Genomic DNA, 25,575 nt, shown 5'->3' with positions numbered 1-25,575 from the left:
TTGAAGAATTTATAATGTTTTCATTTTGTTTTTTTCTTGCAGAGAATGTCTTGGGAAGCATGAGGTGAGTTACAGGTACAACTTTTAAGTAAAGCTTATAATCTATGCTACTATATACGGATTGTTAGAAACGACAAAGGTTTTTTTGTTTGTTTTTTAGTGCTCTTAAAAAGTACAAGAGTTTATCTGTTGATTTTTAAAATATACAGTGCTCTTGAGAATTAGCCTATGTATATGTGGTCACTACAGAATCATTATATTGATTTTCCCTTTTAGGAATAGAATGTTTGCTTCTTGGCATTCATTTTTTGGGTTTTTTGATAGGTCACTTTGATTTTGATAATAACTATTATTAATGAAAATGTGTTAGACCGTTATGAAACTTGTTCTTAAATGATGAGTCATTTCAGAAACATGGGTCGGAAGGCTTTGTGTGCATGTTGCTGATAATCTTTTCTTTTCTTTTTTTTTTTTTTTAAGGTGAGTCCACTACCATGCCATACTGTAGGACCCTACTCTTGTACGAGAGTCTGTGGACGAATCTTAGATTGTCAGAATCATACATGTATGAAAGAATGCCACAAAGTAACTGAAATCGGCAAAAACAAGGTAATATCCTTAGGTTGAATATGTATGTGCTTATAGTATGCTTGAAACATTCTTTTGGATAATTATGCCACAAATATTTTCCCATTTTGTTATAACTGTTTTCTTCTTTCTTGCCCTCATGCCTTCTCCTTCCTTGCCTTAACACAACCAACTTTAACAGCTTGGCCTATATTTCTCTGTATCTTCATGCTAGCTCATGATAATATGCTTTTTAATGTACTCTTTACATACTGTACATGTGTTAATACATAGGCTTTCATTTTCATTTTACTTTATAAAAGTACAGAAATTATCTATTTAGATAGTAGATAGTATCACTTCCACTTCTGTCCATTTATATCTCTGAGTTTAGTCTGGAACATTTGTTCTTAGCTACTTTTTAAACCTAACATGTATGATAGACAATGTTCACAATTTTAATAAATTTGAAATCTTTTGTTGGAAATAAATACCATCACAGATTTAGGATGTGTGTGTGTGTGAAGTTCACTAAAAGCATTTTACAAATCATATAAGAAGTCAACGTTGAAAGATCTCTAAAAATTGCCATTTTACAAGGAAAAATAAATGTAGCTAATAAAATTATATATATATAATGTATAAATAATATGAAACAGAAATATATATAAATATACATATGTTTAGAGTGAGAGAGAATGTGAACCAGGGAGAAGGACAGAGGGGGAGAGAAAGAATCTTAAGCAGTCTCCATGCTCATCATGGAGCCCGATGCAGGCCTTGATTCTACCACCCTAGATCATGATCTAAGCTGAAATCAGGAGTCACACACTCACCTGAGCCACTCAGGTGCCCCTATTAAATTTTATTTTAAAATATTTAAATTCATAAACAAGTACAAATAAAAAACCCAGCAAGATCATTTTCAATAGCAATAAAAAATACAAGATTCCTGTTAAAACAGAGATACAGATAGTGTCCTGCTCTGAATTTCCTAGGCCATGTGAAAAGTTCTGGCCAATAAAATATGAATAAAATGTTTTTAACCCCAGGAATAGAGAAATTTATCATTAACCATTCTTTCTCTGTTTCTGTGATGGAGGAGGTATCTCTTGTAATACGGTTAAAAGCTAGGAGACTCCCCATCACCCAGTATCCTAGAATCATTGATTTGCCAGAGTCCCCTGCCAGCCTGCATTTAATATGATATATGAATAAAAAATAAACTTTTGCTATATAAAACATTACATATTTTAAAAATAATGTTTTTTCATAGACGTCCATTCTATAGGGAATCATATTATTAGAAAGTGTGTGTAATGAGAAATAAGCCAAAGATTTTAAGATTCATTTTATTAAATAACATTAGATTTGCAAATGTTTAAATTATTAATATGAATTGTATGTTATTGAAAAATTCACTTGCATTGTTGTTTTTTTCTTTGTCTTTGATTTGGTGGTTGTAAAGCCTGATAATATAAATGTCCATAGTATCATTCTTGCTCATGTGTAGACATATATGTAAATACATTGCTTATAATTTCTTCATTGATCTGTACTTTGATCCTTAATAAAAATGTACTCACGATAAAATGAAAAGGATAGTGGAATTACGAAATCTTACAACATAAATAAAATAATTGAAAATCCCTTTAACTAGTCAGAGTATAGCTGCTTAATGGATTTCCAAAACATCAAATGAGTTGGAAGAACTTATTTTAAGAGCTGATATGACACTGATTGGGAATTAACTTGGATTATCCTAGCACTGCTTCGTGGGCAGTGGCTGTGGTAAAATGTAGGTTATAACTTAGGTGCAGTCCTTCTCAATTTAGCTACAAGTTCATCTTTATCTCCCACTCAAAGAAGGCTACTACAGTGAACATGAATGAAAATTAAATTCTACAAGGGGATAACCTTGCAATCTTCTAATTTGTATATTAAAAATGAAATATTTCATAAACTCTTTAAAATTAATTCCTTATTGTAACATCTCATCTCCCACTGGAGATGATCTCCTTGTATGTCTCTCTTGACCCAGATGGTTCAGGAATTGTTAATTCAGTTTCTACCTTGAGTTGTAGCACAGAGCTTACAAGATAGCAAGTATTTAAAAAGCGTTTATTGAATTGACTTGAATCAAAAGTCTTTTTCTTATGTCTGTTCTGGTCTCTTTCCCTGGCCTTGCCTGTAGATCTCTCAGTCCAATCAAAGCTATTCTAATAGGCTGTGGCTCTGATTGCTATAGTTAGCCACAAATATATCTGTATTGTCTAATTCAGCGGCTGGAGTGAGTGGAACTGTGGTTAACTGGGGAAAGGTGTGAGATTGATGACAATTGAAGTGAGTGTATTTCCCAAGCAAACCTGGACACAAATAATTTTTAGAGTGACTGAAAGAAAAAGTGATGAGCATTTTAGTTTCTTCTACTTGAAGAAAACATACTCTCCAAGAATACTTTCCATAGTGATTTTTATGTAGTAACATAAAAAATAAAACCTCAAAAACACACAAGAAGGAGAAAGAAAAGAAGGAGGAAGAGGAGGGGAAGGAAGAGGGGAAGAGGAAGAAGAAGAAGGAAGAAGAAGAAGAAGGAAGAAAGAAGGAAGAAAGAAGAAGAAATAATGAGAATAGTCTTTGGGGGAAATCTGTACTAAAAATAAATGAAAAAGAAAAAATATATCGGTGCATAATACATTTCTTATACACTTATGTATATGATAGATGCTTGCCATGCAGAGTATTGTCTGCAGACTAGAAGCATTGGCATCACCAATCTTGTTGGAAATACAAAATCTCAGGTCGTTCCTCAGCATTTTAACGATTGCCAAGTGATTGATCATGTACAAAAATGTTTGAGAATCACACTTGCTAAAGGCAAGTGTGTATGATGTGTCATGTTTTGTTGATTAAAAAAAAAGTTTTATAATCATCAGACTTTCTAAGAGATTGGAACTTAATTATTTGAGCCATTAAAAACAAAGGATAATTCTATAATGTGATAGAGGGTCTACTTATTGCTATGATGATAATCATAGTATATAAATGTTGGAACACCTTAAATTTACAGAATGTCAAATATAAAATGGGGAAAAAAGAGTTTTACTTCTCAAGATTCATTTTCCAATTTGTAATAATAACCCACATGTTTATTCTGCCTTCTCACCATCTCCTTGCTTATAATTAGGATTGCTATCCTCTGTAGATTTCTAGACGCCAGATGAATCAGGAAAAACTCATTTAAAAAGGATGATAATGACTAATTGGGGAATTATTGTGGATTATCCCAATATTGCTCCCTGGGCTAAAGTTCCTGTCTTCCCTCTTTTAAATGAGAACTGGGTAAGATATTTGACAGCCAGGCTTGCTGTATTTCTGAATTAAGGTAGATTCTTCTGGAAGATAGAACTTGATATTGGAAGTGATCCAGGAAGATAGCTTAGCAAGTGTAGGTTCAGTGTTTTGTTTTTTTTTCATAATTGGAAGAAAGGAGCCTCATATCATCAGTATAATTCTTCTTTTGCAGATAGGGAAACTGAGGGTTGTCAAGTGACTTGTTTGTGATCACATAACCAAAAGAGTGGTAATAAGAAGGTAGTATCCCTGATACTACCTGATATGAACTCCCAGCCCAGTATGGTCTTCTGTTTATTTAAATGAAAGATTATCGCAGATGTGCCACATAGCCAGGAAGAAACAAATGAAATTGACTGTGTGTGTCATCTTTGGTTATGTTTGCATATTTTGAGATTCAGTGCTTCTCTTTTTCCAGTCTTTCCAATTTCAGGAAGTTGTATTATCAGTTTTACCCCATTCTGTAGACCAAAGACAGGAACATTGCTTCATTTCTTTCCTAACTTCATTTCCTTGTCTCACAACAAATCTAGTTAGGTTTGTCTTCAAAGTAGAAACCTGAATCTGACTTGTTTCTTATAACCTCTACCACTAATCTTCTCATCCAAGCCACCATCACCTCTTTCCTAGATTTCTGCAGTATTTTCCCAGCCAGCCTGTCTACTCCCACTTTGGTCTTACTGCATTAGCCAAATTCATCTTTTAAAAATGTAAGTCATAAAACAAAATGTAAGTCATGTGTCATCTCCCTGCTCAAAACCCATCAGTAGCTTTCAGTTACTCCTAGGATAAAATCCAAATGGCCTTATGATAGCCTAATAAGGCTTATCGTTATAGATCTAACTTCTGACTACGTTTCCTCCCTTTCTACTCATCACTCACTTGCTCCCTTCTACTTTTGGTCTTGTTATTTCTTGAGTATTCCAAGTTGGCTCTTTGTCAGAGCTTTTACACTTATCCCCCCCGCCCCCCCACAACCCTCCGCCCGGAACTCTATATTCTTATGGCTTTCTCTCTTTTCTAACTTAACTTCTGTTTAAATATGAACAGAAATTTCTTCATGTTTCTCCTATTACTATCTCTTATCCTGCTTTATCTTTTTTCAGAGTATTTATCTTCCCCACTTAAATTTAAGTTTCTTAGGTCAAGGATCTCTCTCATTTTGCATATTCCCAGCGTGTAAATGATTCCTGGTACATAATGCTGAATAAGTGTGAATAAATTAATATGCTTTTTAAATTAAAAAATAGAAATTATTTATAGAAGAATGTTTCATAATTGACACTTTTTCTTTTAATTATGTATGTTAAAAGTAGCTTAGATTTTTATTGACGTAATAACCCTATTGTACTTATGGCTCTACTTAGGAATGATGAAAACATTTTTAAGCTTTAGGGCACTATCCATGTCTATAACTCTCTTATTTTATCTCCTGTATGACATGTGAAAATAAATACTATTTTGTAATAACAATTTTTAACCTTCTTTAATAGATAGATGATAGTTAAATTATTAAATTACTAGAGGAGAGAGGTACCTTTTTGAGTTACATTCAAGTATATTTTTTTTTTTATATTCCCCTCTCTATGTTTCTCTTTGACTAGATGAGATTGGTATATCCAGAACATTGAATGCTTTGGGAATTATTATTTATGTATTAACAAGGTGTTGATTTCTTTAGTTTGATGGTGATTGTGCATGTTGGGCAGAAATGAATTGATAATTTATCTGCTACAAACTATTCTTTAGGAAGTAATTTACATTTTTAGTAGGAATCCGTCATGCAATCAAGTACAATTTCAGATGAGGCAATTTGATTTAATGAAGTTTGCAGACATAACAGTCTTTGTGAATAGTGGTGACAGTGATAATTTTGCTATTCTTCATTTTGAATATATATTTTTTTCATTTTGAATAATTTTAAAAGAGTGAAAGCATGTACCATTTTATTAACTGTATTCCCAAGAGGTGTAAAAGTACTTTCTTTTAATGAGATATGTGAATTTTGTAGTTTAAATATACAGAAATGTTAGACTTCTGTTCTTAGATGATTTATCTCCTTATTGCCCATCAGGCTGGCCCAGAATGCCTTCAGTGTGAAGAAGGGTGCTCTAAATCACGACCTCTGGGTTGTCCCCATCCATGTGTTTTGCCATGTCACCCTGGAGAATGTCCTCCTTGTGTTCAGATGCTTAGAATAAAATGTCACTGCAAGATCACAAGCCTCTATGTGGAATGTAGGTAAGTGGACTGAACAAGTATTGTTTTATTATAATTAATTATTTTAACCAGTATCTCTTTGTAATTCAGAACTCTATACAGTATACTTTAGGAATCATTATTCAGTGTTGCACATAGATACCAGAAGCCTAGATTTTCCAGTAGAAACCTGAAGAAAATGTAGAATACTTCACCTTCTTGATACTTAATCCTGGTTTCAAGGGAAATTCTGCTTTTTCCATTTGGGAATTCTGTATAAGATTTTTTAAGGAAAAATGTTTCCTCAATCACTGCTTAAGAAAAAAAAAAAAAAAAGAAATATCCTAGAGCAGATTGCTCAAGTAACCATGCCAAACTAGAATTTTGTTGGATCAACATTTGATGTACACATAGCTACTAAGGCATAATCTTTAAATTCTAGACTTTTGTTTATTACAAATGGAGCTGTTACGGCATATGCCATATGACGCTATGACTTCTTTATTTCCTTTACTTAAAAACATGCACACTTAGTAAAATGCATATTTTTGCTTATCAATTATGTGGAGGGGAAAAATTACCATTTTTTTCCCTTACTTAATCACAGTCTAACATAATTTATCTAACTTGTTCAGCTCCATATCACCCAAATTTGTAAAGTGGGCTGTGTGTAAGTGTATTTGACTCAAGTTAAATTTGGGAATATGACTTTGTTTTTCATTTTTTGAACATAAATACTTTTGAAAAATTCCTGTTGATAATATTCTAAATCTGCTTTTGTTATTTATACTCTAGACTCATGTTTTGTTAAATTGGAAGAGTTAAACTTTATTCTTTTTATATATTAAAATTATTTTGTTGAAATTTTAAGAATAAAATATAATTTTAGCTTTAGAAGTTTTGTTTGGAGACTGAAGAGTGCAATTTTGCTTTAGTAATTAGTGATACTGAAGAAAGGAGGTTTTCTTTGGTCTTGTTGGGTCTAAATTTCCCTTTCTCGCTTTTTCCCTTTGTCACATAGTCTCTAAAGGGTGACTGTACCTTTTTACCTTCTTGTCCAGAGTGGTGGCTTTCCAAGATTGGCTCCTTGGTTTTTGGGCACTTTTTAAAGTTTTTTCCTTTTAGTTAGTGCTCTGATCTAGAGCACTAATCATTTTATGATTAATGAGCCGAATGATTTTGGGGGGGGATGTGTGGATGGATATATTTTGATTGAGTTGGCTTCCATTACTACAGTTATTTGGAGTTCCTTGAATACATACTTAAAGTGTATGATTTTCAGCAGAATACACATTCTTTTCAAGTGTGCATAGAACATTCTCCAGAATAGGTCCACACATTCTGGATCTATTGAGGTCACAAAAGAGGCCTCAACAAATGCCAAAAGATTAAGCCTCACCATGGACTTTTTCTGACTACAACACTATGCAACTAGAAGTCAACTACAAGAAAAAATTTGGAAAGATTACAAATACATGGGGGTTAAACAACATGCTACTAAACAGTGAACCGGTCAACCAGGAAATCAGACAAGAAATAAAAAATTACATGGAAACAAATGAAAATGACAATGGTCCAAAACCTTTGGGATGCAGCAAAAGTGGTCCTAAGAGGGTAGTATAAAGCAATATACACCTACCTCAAGAAGCAAGAAAAATATCAAATATACAACCTAACCTTATACCTAAAGGAGCTAGTAAATGAATACCAAACCAAACCCAAAGCCAGCAGAAGAAAGGAAGTAATAAAGATTAGAGCAGAAATAAACGGTATAGAAACTAGAAAAACAGTAGAACAGATCAGTGAAACCAGGAGCTGATCATTTGAAAAAATTAATAAAATTGATAAACATCAAGCCAGACTTACCATAAAGAAAAGACAAAGGACTCCAATAAATAAAATCACAAATGAGAGGATAGATAACAACCAATACCACAGGAATACAAACAATTATAAGTGAAAGTTATGAAAAATTATATGCCAATAAATTTTTTTAAAGTTTATTTATTTTGAAGGGGGTGAGGGAAGGGGCAGAGAGAGATGGAGAGAGAACTCTGCAGGCTCCACACCGTCAGCATGGAGCCCTGCGCAGGGCTCAAACTCATGAACTGTGAGATCGTGCCCTGTGCTGAAACCAAGAGCTAGATGCTTAACCAGCTGAGCCACAGGTGCCCCTCTATGCCAACAAATTTGACAACCTAGAAGAAATAGATAAATTCCTAGAAACATATAAACTACCTAAGCTGAAAACAAAAAGAAATGAAAAGCTTGAACACACTGGTAGCCAGCAGAGGAATTGAATCAGTAATCCAACTCCCAACAAACAAAAGTCCATGACCAGATGGTTCACAGTCGTATTCTACTAAACATTTAGAGAAGAGTTAATAACTGTTCTCAAACTATTCAGAGAAATAGAAAAGGAAGGAAAACTTGCAAATTCATTCTGTGCGGCCAGCATTACCTTGTTACCAAAACAAGATACTGCTAAAAAAGAGAACTATAGGCCAATATCCCTAATGAACATGGATGCAGAAATTCTCAATAAAATACTAGCAAACTAAATCCAACAGTGCATTAAAAAAATTATTCACCACCATCAAGTGGGATTTATTCCTGGGTTGCAAGCATGGCTCAGTATTCACAAATCAATGTGATACGCCACATTAATAAAAGAAACGATATGAACCATATGATCCTTTCAATAGATACAGAAAAAGCATTTTACACAGTAGAATATCCATTCATGATAAATACCCCAACAAAGTAGATTTAGAGGGAACATACCTCAAAATGGCAAAGGCCATAGGTAAAAACACCATAGCTAATATTATCCTCAGTGGGGAAAAACAGAGCTTTTCCTTTATGGTCAGGAATAAGACAGGGATGTCCACTCTCACTACTATTATTTAACATAGTAATGGAAGTCCTAGCCACACAACAGAAAGAAATAAAAGGCATCCAAACTGGCAAGGAAGAAGCAAAACTTTCACCATGACATGATACTATATAAAAACCTGAAAGAGCCCACCAAAAAACTGCTAGAACTGATACACAAATTCAGTAAAGTTATAAGATATAAAATCAACGTACAGAAATCTGTTGCATTTCTATATACACCAATTGGAATTTAAATAAGAACTTAAAATCACAATGAGGTACGACCGCATACCTGTTAGAATTCAAAAGACAAAGACAAAAGATTGACAGGTATTGAAAAATTAGTTTATTACTAATTATAAAGTGACTGGAACAAAATGATATTCTTTTTTTTTTAAAGTTTTTTAAAAAATATTTTTATTTATTTCTAGGAGAGAGAGAGAGAGAGAGAGACAGCGTGAGCAGGGGAGGGTCAGAAAGAGAGGGAGACACAGACTCTGAAATAGGCTCCAGGCTCTGGGCTGGCAGTCAGCACAGAGCCCCGACGCGGGGCTCGAACCCACGGACCGCGAGATCATGACCTAAGCGAAAGTCGGACACTTAACCGACTAAGTCACCCAGGTGCCCCCAAAATGATATTCTTAAGTTCAGAAGTGAGTGCCATGCATGTAAGAATGAAAATGTACCACTTTTGGTAGAGCCAGAAGTTTTTAAGTGTAATTATTAAGTGAATTTTGCTAAGAAAAATGCATGTTATTTTAGACTACGTTTATACTAATTTGATACATATATTGAAGATAATAGCTTTGACATTAGTAGGCTAAATTCATGGTATATTTTGACAATTAGGTCTACTGAAAGGGAAATAGGAGAAGCAGGAAAAGAAAGAATAAAAAGGAGAGGAAAGGTAATGGGAAAAGAAAATAAGATTCATATGGTAGGGATTTTAAGAGTGTCACTAGTTACTGACTCATGCAATGTCTGTTGTGGTTTATTCAACTTTATTAGAACGTAGTTACTATTCCTTGGTGTTTGACTTTTCCCGAATTACCCACCAAGTCAAATATAAAAGCACAGAGATTGCTCTAAAATGATTGAATCTAAAATGAATCAATTTTGAATATTAATAGATAGCTTACCAAAACAACTTTAAAAGCTTTCCTAAAACAAGCTTACTAAATTCTTCAATATGAAGTAGGTTTCTTTTTGGTTTTTTGTTTGTTTTTTTCTCTTTAAGAAACAAACAAGGAAGCAAAGGGGGGAAAAAAGAGAGGGAGGCAAATCAAGAAACAAACTCTTAACTACAGAGAACAAACTGATGGTTACCAGAGGGGAGGTGGGTGGGGGAATGGGTTAAATAGGTGATGGGGATCAAGGGGTTACTTGTTGTGATGAGCTCTGGGTGTTATTGTATGGAAGTATTGAATCACTATATTGTGCACTTGAAACTAATATTACAATTTATGTTAACTAATTGGAATTTAAATAAAAACTTAAAAAAGAAATCTGGGTGAGCATTTTCTCAGTATCAATTGTTAAGTAATATATTGAACCATTAGTTTTTGATCTTTCATAGAAATGTTAGGAAGATGATAATTATATGATAATATAATGATTGATCGATCAACAGGGAAAGATAATAGCAGGAACTATTAAAGAGCTCATATTTTGTGTATGTTTTATACTTCCTATTTGCAGTGATTGCCTTTTCGCCATTTGATTTGTTGGTTGTAGATAAAGTACAGGACTGTTTCAGTTGTCAGACCAGGGAAGTAATTTGGAGATAATTATTATAGATGATACACAAAATAGTTTTCAAGAGAAAAATGAAATAAGGTAATTTTATGGATATGTTTGAAATTGTGAATTATTTTTAGAGAAATTGTTATAAAATGGACTTTGCTTTGGCATCAAAATTTCCTCTTTTATTTTTAGAAAAATAACCTCTGCTGATATAAATGAAAAGAATCTCCTTAGTTGTTGCAAAAATCAGTGTCCTAAAGAGGTAAGCTTTAAAGAACCTTTTGAGTTGTATTTCTTTGGCATTGTTTCTCTTGGATTTTCTGTCTCCTTGTTTGGTCTTATTTCATGTCTTTTCTGCACCTGCGGGTCCAGAAAGAAAGATGTGGTGGATGTGTGTAAAAATGTAATACATACTAACTGTTGGATGCACGTCTCTATGAAATGTTGGGGGTATCAGCACTAAGGATGACCCTTGGAAGGTTTTTTTTTTTTAAGAGTAGTTTTAAAAATAGCTTATATACTTTATATGATAAAGTATTGACCGAATGCTTTACCCTTCCTTAAAATATTAAATAGATAAGAACTGTGTGAGTCATAGGCTGTTAGACAGTAAATCCATAGTAAGTTATTTAAAAAGCAGATTTGTGAGTGTGTGTGTGTGTGTGTGTGTGTGTGTGGTGTATGTATGAACTTTAAAGTTCGTTGTTATCTTGAATTAATTAACATAAGGCACTTATATGTAAAGTTATGTTTTTAAAGATTCTGATGCTTGAATTTGCATTGTATCCAAACTGTTCAGAGTATAAAGGTAAAGAGCCACCAGTGATTTTTCTTGGTGACAATTTGAGAAACGAAAGTGGTCCAGCTACAGTTGGTTAACTTAAAAGTCAGAGTTTTCCCTTTTTTTGTTGTTGGAGGTAGGGCAGTGATAGTTATTTGATTTGGTTGGACATTTATAAAGGAATCCCTTTGACTTACAGATATATTAATAGTACCACTTTTATTTTAATTCTGTGTCTTTATGTACTTACCTGTTTCTCATCCTTTTTGCAGTCAGGGAGAGATGACAACAAAGCCTTAATGACAAATATAGTAGTCATTCTCTTTGACTAAGTAAAAACAGAAATTAATGCATGACATGCCCTTTTGTTAACAATATTTCCTTTTAACTAAAACTGGATGCTTTTTACGGATTTCTGTTTAAGAACCATTGGAAATTGAACCTGTTTATTTTAAAAGTTACATGAAATTATAAACAAGGAAACATTTCAAGCAAGAAGTGATTATTTTAATTACCCTGTCTTTGTCATATAAGCGAAACTAAGGATATTGGGATATTTCAAATTTAATTTTCTGAATTCTTCAAATCCTGAGTTTTTCCTTTTTAAAATAAATCTTCTGTCCAAATTCAGATTCCAGGTAATAAGTGGTTGAAAATGTTTTATTTTTAATCTGACTCAGTAACTTGGTATGAGATTGTATTTAGAAATAACAAAATTAAATTTAGGGATTGCTAATTTGCAGTTTAACATTTCCTTGGCTATGATTCATTTGTGAGACTGTTGTCACATTTGGTGGGACTAGATGAGTAGTCACTGTTTACTTAAAAATTTGTTTTCCATGCTCATGATTTTTTGTGTTCTAGATCATTCTAGAGGCCCTAGTATTGCCAGAGTCTCCCTGGGCTCTCTTGAAAAATACAGCCTTTGTTTGGGAATAATCCAAGTGGCCGTTATAGTTTCAAACAGTCTAGGAGTGGACAGGTATCTAATAGAACTTACTCTAGTTTGTGGCCTCTTAACATTGGTAAGGCTACTGCAGTACTTTTCAAACAGTCCGTTCAAAGGGTTCTTGAAACAAATTAATGGGCTGTGCCCCACAGTTTCTGATTTTTGGAGTCTGGATTAATGGCCCAAGAATTTGCATTTCTAATAAGCTTATATGTACTAGTGATATTGTTGGTCTGGCACCACAGTTCTGAGACCCACTAAGCTATAAAATCAAGTCATACTTGGGATCAACCAAGAACTGTGTCACTTTGTATCTGCAGTAGAATCCTGTACTCAGAGTTAAGGTATAGGATTATGATCAATTCTGATGGACTGACAGATTCCTGTTCACTGTCTCTTCCTCTCCCCATACTCTGGGTTTCTTGGGAGCAGGGACTATGTCATATTTGTCCTTGTATCCAGTCTTTTTGTTCCCTGTTTGTATGCATTAGGCAGTTGGTAAGCATTTGTTGAATGTGAATGAAACTGAACTGTGGGAGTGGTATAGGCATATCCTTCTGGATATACACTCTCTGTCTTCTGGACTAGTTTGAATTTAACTAAAAGAAAATATAAAGATACCATGAAGAACTATACCTTTAAACCGTGCCCCACATATACAATTCTGCTTTTAAAATTTATTTCTGAATTTGGTTTTATCATTTCCATGCAAGCTTTTTTTACTTTTTGCTTGGGAAAATTATTTAATGTCTCTGTAACTTGAATTGTTTATGTATAAAATGGTAGAGAAATACTTCTGAGTGCTGAGTGTTGAGTTAATAACTTGTAAATGTCTTAGTATATGGTAAGTGCTATATATGTGCTTGCTATAGCGATGATGATATGGTTATTTATCCACATACACTATTGCTTTGCAAGCTTTCCTTAATTATTTTTAAAGAGCTTTTTTAATTGTTGGGATTAAAATGGAACATTTTGAAAGTTTGTTTTTTTTTTAATGTTTTATTTATTTCTGAGAGAGAGAGAGAGCGTGAGCAGGGGAGGGTAAGAGAGAGAGGGAGTCACAGACTCTGAAACAGGCTCCAGGCTCTGAGCTGGCTGTCAGCACAGAGCCCGACGCGGGGCTCAAACCCACGAACCGCGAGATCATGACCTAAGCGAAAGTCGGACGCTTAACCGACTAAGCCACCCAGGCGCCCCTAAAATGGAACATTTTGAAATAGACAGTATTGGTTATTGGTAAGGCGTTGGATATGACATATGCAGATGTTAGCAGAATGATGTTAGGGGCTTAGTAGAAGAAAAACATCCCACATTGAGTGGAAAGAGTAGGCCATCCCTGCTTTAAATGAGGGTGAAGGTTGGATGTTTTAGAAAAACCTCAGGTTTCTGGTGTGAAGTCTATAATGAAGAAACAGTCTATATATTATACATTTTGGTCAGCTTCCTTTGGAACTGCTTTTCAGCTCTTTTAGAATATACACTGTCTTTTAAGATAACACATCCTTAGACATCTGATTTTTTAATTTAATTTTTTAAAAATGTTTTATTTATTTCTGAGAGAGAGAGACAGCGTGAGCAGGGGAGGGTCAGAGAGAGAGGGAGACACAGAATCTGAATCAGGCTCCGAGCTAGCTGTCAGCACAGAGCCCGACGCGGGGCTCGAACCCACGAACTGTGAGATCATGACCTGAGCCAAAGCCAGACGCTTAACCGACTGAGACACCCAGGCGCCCCATATCTGATTTTTTTAAACAATGAAATTACTACCTACGCAGAACTACATAACATATATATGGGCAATTTAACAAATGGTTAAAAAGTCGAGACCATGTAACTCTACCAAGGTCGAAAATTACAGTGTGGCTACATCTCATAAGTCTACCAAAGTCCCTATCTGACTGTGGTTTCCTCCTTCTATCCTATATGTTCTCTCCATCTCCCTTCTATAGTAGTTTACTTGCTTTTATTTGTAGTTTTTTACTACCTATATCTGTATCTGGAAGCAATATTGTTTGCCTAATTTTATATGAAAAGTTCAAAAGTATGAACTTTTGTGACTTGCTTACTTTGCTCTACATTATGTTTGTCATATTTATTACATGTTGCCATAGTCTTTATTACATTATATGAGTTTACTATAGTTCATTGTATTTGCTTTCTTGTGGGTAAATTTGAGTTGTTAAAACTACTACGATGAACAGTCTTGTTTGTGCATTCTAATATATGTGCATATAGGTTTCTCTGTGCCATTGCTTGTTCATAAGGAATGTATAATATCAACTTAAAGTCATACTGATTTCCAAAATAATTGTACAGTTTATTATCAGTCAATTTTCTTATTTACTACCAGTATTTTAAAGTTCTGGTATTTTAAGGGTGCCTGGGTGGCTCAGTTGGTTAAGCATCCGACTTCGGCTCAGGTCATGATCTCATGGTTTGTGGGTTGGAGCCCCATGTCAGGCTCTGTGCTGACAGCTCAGAGCCTGGAGCCTGTTTCAGATTCTGTGTCTCCTTCTCTCTCTGACCCCCTGCTCATGCTCTCTTTCTCTCTCTCTCTCTCAGAAATAAATAAAACATTAAACATTTTTTTTTAAGTTCCAGTATTTTAATTTCCAATTACCACCACACTTGGTATTGTCAGAATTTTTAAGTTTGCCAATCCTTTGGCATCTGGTGATTTTAATTTACGTTTTCCTGATTACTGGTGATTTTTAATACTTCTTCAGGATTAATGGCATTAATAAGCATACTTCTGGATGAGTTTCACTTCTCCTTGCAAGCTACAGAAATCAGTTTGGTTAACTTATCACAAAAAAGAAGGGATATTTAGAGGATATTGGGGGCGGGGGTGGTCAGTTTATAGATTCTGAAGGAAATGCTGTTACAGCAAACTTTGGGAAGGGCAGGACCTGGGCATCCCCCAGGCACTTCCCAGCAGGAGCTCAGGGGGCTCTGTGCTGAGATGACTGTTCAAACCACCATCTCTTTCTTTTTAGTTTTCAGTTATCAGGAGAGAAAATCTGATTGGCCTCCTTAGGTACAGGGGCTCGCTTGACACAGGCAGCCACAGACAGGGAACTGGAATGGGTGGTACAGTCATGGCCATAGCTCCTGGGAGAACTGGTGAGCCAGGCAGCCATCCAATTTATGTCTTCTGTTTCTGCTACCAGCAGAGGAGGTGTCAGTCAGGGAGATTCATGGAAGTGTGAGATGGGGTAACAGGATCAAATGCAGTATTTAGAAAAAAGAGATACATTTTGAAGGCAGAAGACCCAGCCAGAGAAAAGAGACTTTTAAGATGGTAGTGAAATTGTGGAAAGTGACCATGAGGTCTTTTAAGACTAAGGCAGAAAGATATGATATCTAGACCAGTGGTTTTTAACTTTTCATCAAACCCCAACACGTTGAAAATATAGAACACTGTAGCCATGATTCTGTGTAATTTCAGAAAGATCTATATTGATTCTGAAAAGCCTCCCTATTCACTTTCCCCATTAGAATGATTTGAACTTGCAGTAGAGTGGTTAGTTACTTTAGAGAGGATGACTGATGCCATTACCTCAATGATTAAAGAAAGAACACAAGGCTACAGAGACCTATTTTGAGAAGAGGAGAGGGTGGATGGTAAACTAATGCCAAATGTTTGTCTTCGTGAAGTCAGGCTAGAGGCACTGGCCAGAATGCAGGTGAGAAAGAAGTTGAGGGGGACAAAGACTTTAAACCACCCTGTGAGGCAGGTATTTGATAGTGAATAAATATTGAGCTTATTAAGCAGTGTTCAAGGCCTACAGTTAGGTGTGGAACAAAACAAAACCAAAGTGGTCCAGGAATGCCGGTGTGGAAGTCTCTCCAGCAGCGCAGCCCTGTGATGAGATGCTGAAAACGTAGTCGGAGTCATCCAGATTTAGCTTGGTATGAATATCTCAGCTAAAAATGAAAGAACAAGGAATCTAGTTGCACACTAGAGAGAGACTAAAGGCAATGAATGGAAAAGGCTTCTGCATGTTTTAAAGTGAGTGGAGTTAACAGTTTGAAGGATCAGTCTGGTAAATCATACAGATCAGAAGTTGGAGAATTCAGTGTATCTTTTGTTAATGAACATAAGAGACGCAAAGAAATAGAAGACCATTGCCCTTATTATAATACCTTTTCTTATAATAGCTAAATATATGGAGAACAGTTAATCCTCACAACAGCCTTACAAAGTTCCGTTTCTCTTTCCAGTTTTATACATGAGGCACAGAAAAGTGAGGACGTTTGCCCAAGATTTCACAGTTGGTAACAGGGAAGCTGAAATTCAGTTCCAGGCAACCTGACTTTGGAATGTAACCATTAACCAATGGTGTCCTTTATTCACAGTCTGGCTGGAGAGACAGGAATCTATGAATTATATAAATTTAAAAAAAAATGTTAAATGTACTTATTTTAGAGAGACAGAGCACAAGCAAGCGAGAGGCAGATAGAGAGAGACACACACAGAATCCGAAGCAGGCTCCAGGATCCGTCAGAACAGAGCCTGATGTGGGACTTGAACACAGGAACCGTGAGATCATGACCTGAGCCGAAGTCGGATGCTCAACCAACTGAGCCACCCAGGGGCCCGTAATTTTTTTTTTTTTTTTTTTAAGTTTAAGACCACACAACAGTGTCTCGATAGTTTAAAAGTAGATTTCTTACATAATTACTATTATTTGTTCAAACATAGGCAAATTTCTATCATGATTCTATGGAGATTTAAGCCATTTATTGAAATCTGGATAAGATTTGAATACAAAGAAGATCAGAATGTTTCATCTGAAAGGTTGACTGGGATAAGAAGATAGTAAATAACTAAAGACAGGGAGTCACAGAGACATCATGGCAGTACTGAGTTGGCTTGACTACCTACATAATATTTTTTAATATATAGTGGCAAAGCGAAATGAGTTAGAATAAAAGGCTAAGCAGTTGTATTACAGTACAGTGCCTTAGGGACAAGGAAGTTTTCTTTCTTTCCTATATAACCGTATAGGGAAGGTAGATGTGTTGTCACTGCTCCATGAATTCATCCAGGAACCCAAGTCAGTCAGGCAGCTCTGCTTCATTTTGACACGTGGTTTCCATGACTGCTCTAAATGGCATCATTTACAGGAAGGGAAGAGCATGGAGGTATGTTCTTGAAAGGCTTTAAAGCACAGAAACACTTGTGCTTACATTGCATTGGCCAGAACGGAGTCACATGGCTGTAACTAGCCACACCAGGGATGTAAGATCCACTCCTGGAGTGGAGCTGGGGAGACTATGTAACTTTTATGTGTAAAGTAATTTATATCTAAAAGGAAAAGTTGAAAAATTAGAGGATTATCCAGGGTTGATTGGCCCTATTGTGATGGACTCTCTTAAAATAGCTGTTGGAGGAAGGGGAGTTTGTAGAGTATGACTAGAAGGTAAAAATGCAATTGCTTTATTTTGGTTTTATTTTAGCTTCCTTGTGGTCACAGATGCAAAGAGATGTGTCATCCTGGTGAATGTCCCTTTAATTGCAACCAGAAGGTAAAACTTAGATGTCCTTGTAAAAGAATAAAAAAGGTAAGTATTTTAAGTTATTGAAAATACTTTTCTATGTAAAAAAAATTTTTTTCTCTGTGTTTTGGTAGTTCTTTAGCTTTACTTTTTGCCTTTTGATTTTAAGGTCTTCCTTCTTAGTATCTTTATCGTCAGCCTGTCTATTTCTATAGGTACTTATTTTAAAAATCACCTTTGTCTGGCAATTTAGTTTTCTGTAAGTTACTCCTAAGAGAACTTTGTTTTATGTTGGAACTAAGTTCAGTGCCCTTTTTTGGGTAGAATCAATATGCTCTGGATTTGAGGTTTCTGTACAAGGAACACGATATGAATAATAAAGTGAGTTTCATGGTTTAAGAAATGGTCTGAAATTTAACCTTTGTTGCTCTTATTTATGAAATAGTTTTTGCCATCAGTATCCTGTGAAAACACAGCCTTAAAAAGACTTCATATGCACAGCCTTATAAAATTACAAAATAACAAACTGGGAGAGAATTCATTTTAAGATAAAATAGTGGTAATGGAGGAGTAAAAGAGAAAACTTGTTTATTTAAAAAAAATTTTAAATTATTTTGTTTTCTTTCATAGTTTATTGTCACGTTGGTTTCCATATAACACCCAGTGCTCATCCCAACAAGTGCCCTCCTCCATGCTCCTCACCCCCTTTCTCCTCTACCCCACCCCCATCAGCCCTCAGTTTATTCTCAGTATTCAAGAATCTCATCGAAACCCTAGAGGAGAAAGCAGGAAACAACCTCCTTGACCTCAACTGCAGCAGTTTCTTACTTGACACATCCCCCACGGCAAGGGAATCAAGAGCAAAAATGAACCATTGGGACGTCATCAAGATAAAAAGCTTCTACACGGCAAAGGAAACAGTCAATAAAACTAATAGGCACCTGACAGAATGGGAAAAGATAGTTGCAAACGACATACCAGATAGGGCTAGTATCCAAAATCTATAAGGAACTCACCAAATGCCACACCTGAGAAACAAATAATCCAGTGAAGAAATGGGCAGAAGACATGAACAGAAACTTTTTTTTTTTTTTACGTTTCTTTATTTTTGACAAAGAGGGAGAGAGACAGGGTGTGAGCGGGGGAAGGGCAGAGAGAGAGGGCAACACAGAATCCGAAGCAGGCTCCAGGCTCTCCAGGCTCTGAGCTGTCAGCACAGAGTCCGATGCGGGGACAGACCGCAAGATCATAACCTGAGCCAAAGTCACATGCTTAACCAACTGAGCCACCCAGCCGTCCCTAAAAGGGCAAAACTAAGAACTGGAAAGCTCAGTGGAAGCAAACTGTACACCGTTCAGCTAAGCTGAGCTTACACAGGAGGAGCTCCCTGTTCTTCAGCGGCTGGGTTGTCTTGTTTTCAGCCTCCTTTTCCTGGACTTGCCTGTTCATGCTGTTCACCTCTGATTTTTGCTATCTTGGTTATAGTTGCAACTCCTCTTTTCTTCGTATTCTTATGGTCATCCCCAAAGCTAGTCTTTTCCTTTTCTTTAAATTCATTCAACAAATATTTATTGGGAATCTTTGCTTTTTATTTATTTTCACAGTTCGTACTATCACTTCCTAGGATAGGTAGCTTCTGAATTTAAGTTTATAAGCCTGACCTCTTCTGAAGTTGAATCCCTAAGTTTTAGATATTTAAATTGGACCACTTTGTGTGAAAATCAGTCACTTTTGTAGTTGAATCCCTAAGTTTTAGATATTTAAATTGGACCACTTTGTGTGAAAATCAGTCACTTTTCATGTGAGTCACTTTTCATCTGAGATGTCTCTTTCTTATTACTGTCCCAATGCAGTTCGCCACCCACTGGAACTTTGGCAACAGCTCATTCTTGGACTTGGATAATAGCTTCATAACAGATTTCCTTGCCCCTGAGCCTAATACTTCCCTAATCTAAGTTCTTCAGTGGTTCTTTATCACTATGGGAAAAGTATGCATTTAAAGGAAACGTGTATGCGCATACAGACGCGGCATTCAAATGAATCTGAGATGATAAATGTTGGCCTGCTTATCTCAGGCTCATCCTCTAGCAGCCGTCTCTTTGCATCTATTACTTAGGTGTCCTAACATAGATGCTACCTTACCCTTTAATCTGTGGCACTGTATACATTCTTCCTTTACCTTTATTCTGTCTACTAGAATCCTGCTCTAGTATTCTGTGCAAGCATTTCCTTGTTTGGGAAGGTCTTCCTTTCCCTGACTCCCTTGGGAAGACTTAGATGTTGCTTTTCCTTGGTTTTCTTTATCCTAGGTTCATGACTAAGAGCTTTGTGGTTCTAGGGACGTCTGTAACCTTGTTTTCTCCTCGTAAAAGAGAGTTTATACTTAGATTTATTGAGAGGAATAAAAAAGGTAATGCATATGTAGCAGTTAGCACAATTGCTATGTTTAATAAATAGTAGCTGCTATTATTATTAGTTAACCACTTATCATATTATTACATTTTTTTCCTTATTGTGTCCCATGCCCTTCATACAGTGCTTGGCATGTAAAGGTACTTACAGAGTACCTTTTTTTTTTTTTTTAATGTTTATTTATTTAATTTATTTAGAGAGAGATAATGTGCATGTGTGTGAGCAGGGGATGGACAGAGAGAGGGAGAGAGAATTCCAAGCAGGCTCTGCATTGTCAGTACATATGCAATGTTCGATCTCATGAACCATGAGATCATGATATGAGCCAAAAGCAAGAGTCTGACTGAGGATTAACTGACCGAGCCACCCAGGCTCCCTGATAAGTACCTTTTGAATGAGGAAAAGTAGGATCCTCTTCTAGGCTGGTTGACTTCATATCTGCAAATACACAATATTTATTTTTGTCTTTAAAGTTTGTATATATTATTATTATTATTATTTTAATATTTATTTTTGAGAGAGGAGAGAGAATGTGAGTGGGGGAGGGACAGAGAAAGGGGGAGACACAGAATCGGATACAGGCTCCAGGCTCTGAGCTGTCAGCACAGAGCCCGACGCGGGGCTCAAACTCATGAACTGCAAAATCATGACCTGAGCCGAAGTTGGACAATTAACTGACTGAACCACCCAGGCACCCTATTGTTTTTTATATTTATTTATTTTTGAGACACAGAGAAGGAGCACAATCAGGGGAGGGGCAGAGAGAGACAGAGACACAGAATCCGAAGCAGGCTCCAGGTTCTGAGCTGTCAGCACAGAGCCTGATGTGGGGCTCGAAGTCATCAACCATGAGATCATGACCTGAGCTGAAGTTGGACGCTTAACTGACTGAGCCACCCAGGAGCCCCTATATATATTATTTTTTCTTCATTTGGCCTGTCCTTGAAAGACAAGACTATGTTTATCACCAACCGCAGTCTAAAATGAAGAACTTAAGTGGGCTAAAACCCCCTCTAATAAAAGTCCATCCTATGAAGTGTTTTCACTAAAGCATATGTACTTTGCTCATAGGATTTGATGATCCCATATCTTAACTCTGATAAATTTAAACTAAAAATTAGTATCTGAGAGTATGGTGAGAAAGGAGAAATTGATAAAAATAGGTACACATGGAGCAAAAGTGATACCTGAAAGAAAGAAAAGGTAGATAACACACCTACTAGAGCAAATTCTAAGACTATTTAAAATAAGGACCCCTTACTTTATTACAGCATAATTCACAAATTCATTGTAGGATTGATGTCATCAGGAAAGGGGAGATTAGTTTTTTGTTGTTTCATTAAGGAGGCCTTGAAGTGCAACCTAAGTGCAAATATAAGCTTCAGACCAATTTTCAAAATTGAAAAATTTTTTATTTCGAGAGAGACAAGAGACTGTGCAAGCAGCGGAGGGGCAGAGAGAGAGGGAGAGAGAGGGAATCCCAAGCAGGCTCTGTGCTGTCAGTGCAGAGCCAGACATGGGGCTTGAACTCACAAAACTGTAAGATCATGACCTGAGCTGAAACCTAGAGTCAGACCCTCAACCAAGTGGACCACCCAGGTGCCCTTACCAAAATTTTAAAACTTTAAAGAAAGATTAAATGGTTGAGAGGAGAATTTGTAGCTTTCCAGATAATTCTCTAGAACTGCATGAGTTGGTAGCCATTGGCCACATATGGCTATTTATTTGAATATTTTTTAGCTTTATTGATGCAAAAGGACAAAAATTATGTGTATTTAAAGTATACACATGATGATTGTCCATACACATACACTGTGAAATGATTACAGCAATCAAGCTAATTAACATTTACCTCACAGTTACCATTTCTTTGTGGTGAGAACACTTACATAACACATGTAAAGTATATAATGTAGTAGTATTATTTTTAAGGCCTTATTTCTTTATGAAAGATACTTGACAGAAAGTGATGAGATGGAAAAATAAAAGATGTTTGTGATACGTACAACTGCCAAAGAATTGTCTTAAATCAATAAGAAAATAGACACAAAATCAAAATGGAAAAATGGACAAAATTTGTGAAGAAGCCTTTCACAGGAAGAAAACATGAATGTCAAATGAGCATTTTGAAATATACTCAACCTGATTAATAGAGAAATGAAATGTAATTTTGTTCATAGCTACTAGATTTGCAAAACCTGAAGCCTATTAATATCAAGTGTTGCAGAGACTGTGACTCAGTAGGACAGCTTAATACACTGTTGTGTTAGTGCTAACACATCGGAAAAATATTCGGCATTATCATATGATACAGATATTGTCATTTAAAGTGAATTTTCTAGATAAACTTCTACACCAGAGATGTACAAAAATGTCTCTAGCAGCATAATTTATTATAACAATAATTGAGAACAACTCAAACGTCAATTAAAGGTAGAATTGGGGGGAAAAAACACACACATTGATGGGTTATGTCAAAGGGGCACAAAAACAAACAAACAAAAAACCAGTTAATTGAAAAAGCTCCTAGTGGCCAAAGCTGAAACAATCAGAGGAACAAAATAAATTAATCGATGAAGCAGTATTTCATTACAACCCAAAGTTAGATTCAATAGCGATAAAGGTTTTCCACATTGTGAATACACTAACTGCCACTGAATTGTTCACTTCAATGTGGTTAATTTTATGTTCATAGGAATTTCATCTCAAACAAAAGTGGCAATTAGCAGCAGGATTAACAGCAACCCTGAAAAGGGGGCGCCTGGGTGGCTTAGTCGGTTAAGTGTCCGACTTTCGTTTAGGTCATGATCTCGCGGTTCGTGGGTTCGAGCCCTGCGTCGGGCTCTGTGCTGACTGCCAGCTCAGAGCCTGGAGCCTGTTTCAGAGTCTGTGACTCCCTCTCTCTCTGACCCTCCCCTGCTCACGCTGTCTCTCTCTCTCCTAGAAATAAATAAAACATTTAAAAAAAAAAAAAAACAGTAACCCTGAAGAGCACAATAATAATAAAGTCAACAGGGTAGCATGACATCACTCCATATTCTTCCCTAACAGTCTCTGTTTCCTTAGATTTCTACATTAAAAAATTCCATGGTGAGAAATACTGGATTTACATGGTAGAGAAATAAGAGCACAGAGCACTGATATTTAGAGATTTGCTCTATAAGGTGTACACTCTCCCAAAAGTGTAGCTGGGGTCATATCAACTCAGAGCATAACACAGTATTATTAACTATAGCTACCATATTGCGTATTAGGTTCTTTAGAACTTACTCATCTTATCACTGAGAATTTGTAGCCAATGACCAATTTCTCCACATTTCTCATCCCTAGCCCCTAGCAATTTCCATTCTCTTCCCACCTTTTCTAAGTTCTAATTTTTTAGATTCCACATATAAATAAGATCATATAATATTTGTCTATATTTGATTTACTTAGCATGATTGTCTCCATGTTCATCCATGTTCTCTAAATAACAGGATTTCCTTTTTTATGGTTGAATAGTACTCCATTATAGGTAGGTAGGCAGATCACATTTTTTTCATCCATTTTTCCATCGATGGTTACCAAATCTTGGCTGTTGTGAATAATGATGCAATGAATATTGGAGCACAGATATCTCAGATACTATTTTCATTTCTTGTATATTTAGAAGTAAGACTGCTAGAACCTATACTACATCTCTTTTAAGGTTTTCATACTGGCTATACCAATTTACATTCTCACCAACACTGCACAGGTTTCTTTTTTTTCTATATTCTTGCCTAGACTTGTTATTTCTTGGCATTTCAATTATAGTTAATCTAACAGTTGTGAGTTGATTATATCATTGTGGTTTAGATTTGCATTTCCCTGGAGATTAATGATGTTGAGCACATTTGCATATACCTGTTGGCACATACGGGTATTTAAAATTTGAATTTTAATGAATTAACATTAAATAATCGTAAGCCTTCAGTTCTTCAATTTCACTAGACACATCTTGAATTGTCATTAGCCATATGTAGTTAGTGTTACTCTCTTAGGTTGTCCAGATTTAGGACGTTTTTATGATCTCAGAAAGCGGTGTTGCATGGAACTACTCTAGAGCATTTATCCCCTGGAAGCTTTGTAACATAACAAAACACAATAAAAATAAAAGAATAAAAATGAAATTGAAGCTAAGTTCATAGTGGCTCTAGTAAATAATTATTATATGGATGCTTTGAATTTTATAGTATCTACTTTTTTCAGTTATGAGGAAATACAGGAATAATCACTCTTTGAATAAGACATTTAATGCTTGTAACCATATCATCATTAAATATTCATGAATATGACTCTTAATGTGCATAACTGTAAGCTGTTAGAGAAACTTTGTTTTTTTATGACATACAGTTAGGACTTTGAGGGAAATGTCTTTTAAAATCAAATTTTTAAAAATATTATTTGTAGGAATTGCAGTGTAACAAAGTACGTGAAAATCAGATTTCAATAGAATGTGACACAACGTGCAAGGAAATGAAACGGAAAGCGTCTGAGGTAATGCTACATTCAACGTCATTTTCAATTTGCTAACTAATGGCCTTTTCATATTTATTTTGGGCATTACTTTATGTGCTAATTACAAACAAATCTCATCTTTTTGACTTCTGTAATAAAAGCCTAGTTTCATAGGCCTTTTTTGAACCCCCAGGTATGTTCTTTATTGTCCAGTGTGTACTGGATTTTTCTGTACCAGTTAGTGTATGTGCTCTGGAATGGGACATAGTTGTTTATTTTAATGTTAAGATAAGCCTCCTGGAAGCTAGGTTAAAATAATACAAAATTAGATTTTGGAATTCTTGGCTGTTCAGGTTACTTCTAGTGTCACCATTTTCCTCCATTAATGCAGTCAATGAAAAATTCTTGATTTTGTTTGATACTAAAGATTCCCTTCCAGATAGAACATTTGTGGAAAATGGTCAATTTCACCTCTGGAAAAAGAGTAGTATTTAATAATAACTTATTATAGGCTTAGTATGATAGCTCAAGAGAAAACAAATCAGCTTTAAAAATATTTCATTTTGCAGTTTTGTAACTCTTTGAATTGTGATCTAATAATAGTCTATTATAGTTGTTAAGCTGAAATGTTTATGTAATGTGTGACACTATCCCTCCCCTCCCCTCCCCTTCCAGGCCCTTAAACAGAACCTTGGTAATGCTTATCAGT

General features: G+C 35.6%; 1 protein-coding gene across 3 annotated transcripts in view; it reads left to right on the top strand.

Annotated features, from left to right (window-relative positions):
- Window positions 1-25,575, top strand: part of NFXL1 (nuclear transcription factor, X-box binding like 1) — a 74,559-nt gene that overhangs the window by 44,341 nt on the left and 4,643 nt on the right. For all 3 annotated transcript variants that reach the window (XM_039241116.1, XM_039241117.1, XM_039241115.1), the window contains exons 16-21: window positions 43-64; window positions 481-609; window positions 5,996-6,162; window positions 10,933-11,002; window positions 17,937-18,041; window positions 24,819-24,905. In XM_039241116.1, the coding sequence (XP_039097047.1) occupies window positions 43-64; window positions 481-609; window positions 5,996-6,162; window positions 10,933-11,002; window positions 17,937-18,041; window positions 24,819-24,905 (580 nt within the window). The remainder of the gene's footprint in view (window positions 1-42; window positions 65-480; window positions 610-5,995; window positions 6,163-10,932; window positions 11,003-17,936; window positions 18,042-24,818; window positions 24,906-25,575) is intronic.

This window comes from Hyaena hyaena, unplaced genomic scaffold (genome assembly GCF_003009895.1).
Source record: "Hyaena hyaena isolate Hyena2069 unplaced genomic scaffold, ASM300989v1 scaffold_187, whole genome shotgun sequence".
Classification (NCBI taxonomy): domain Eukaryota; kingdom Metazoa; phylum Chordata; class Mammalia; order Carnivora; family Hyaenidae; genus Hyaena; species Hyaena hyaena.
Note: the sequence above shows the minus strand (reverse complement) of the source record. Positions and strands in the feature narration are given on the sequence as shown.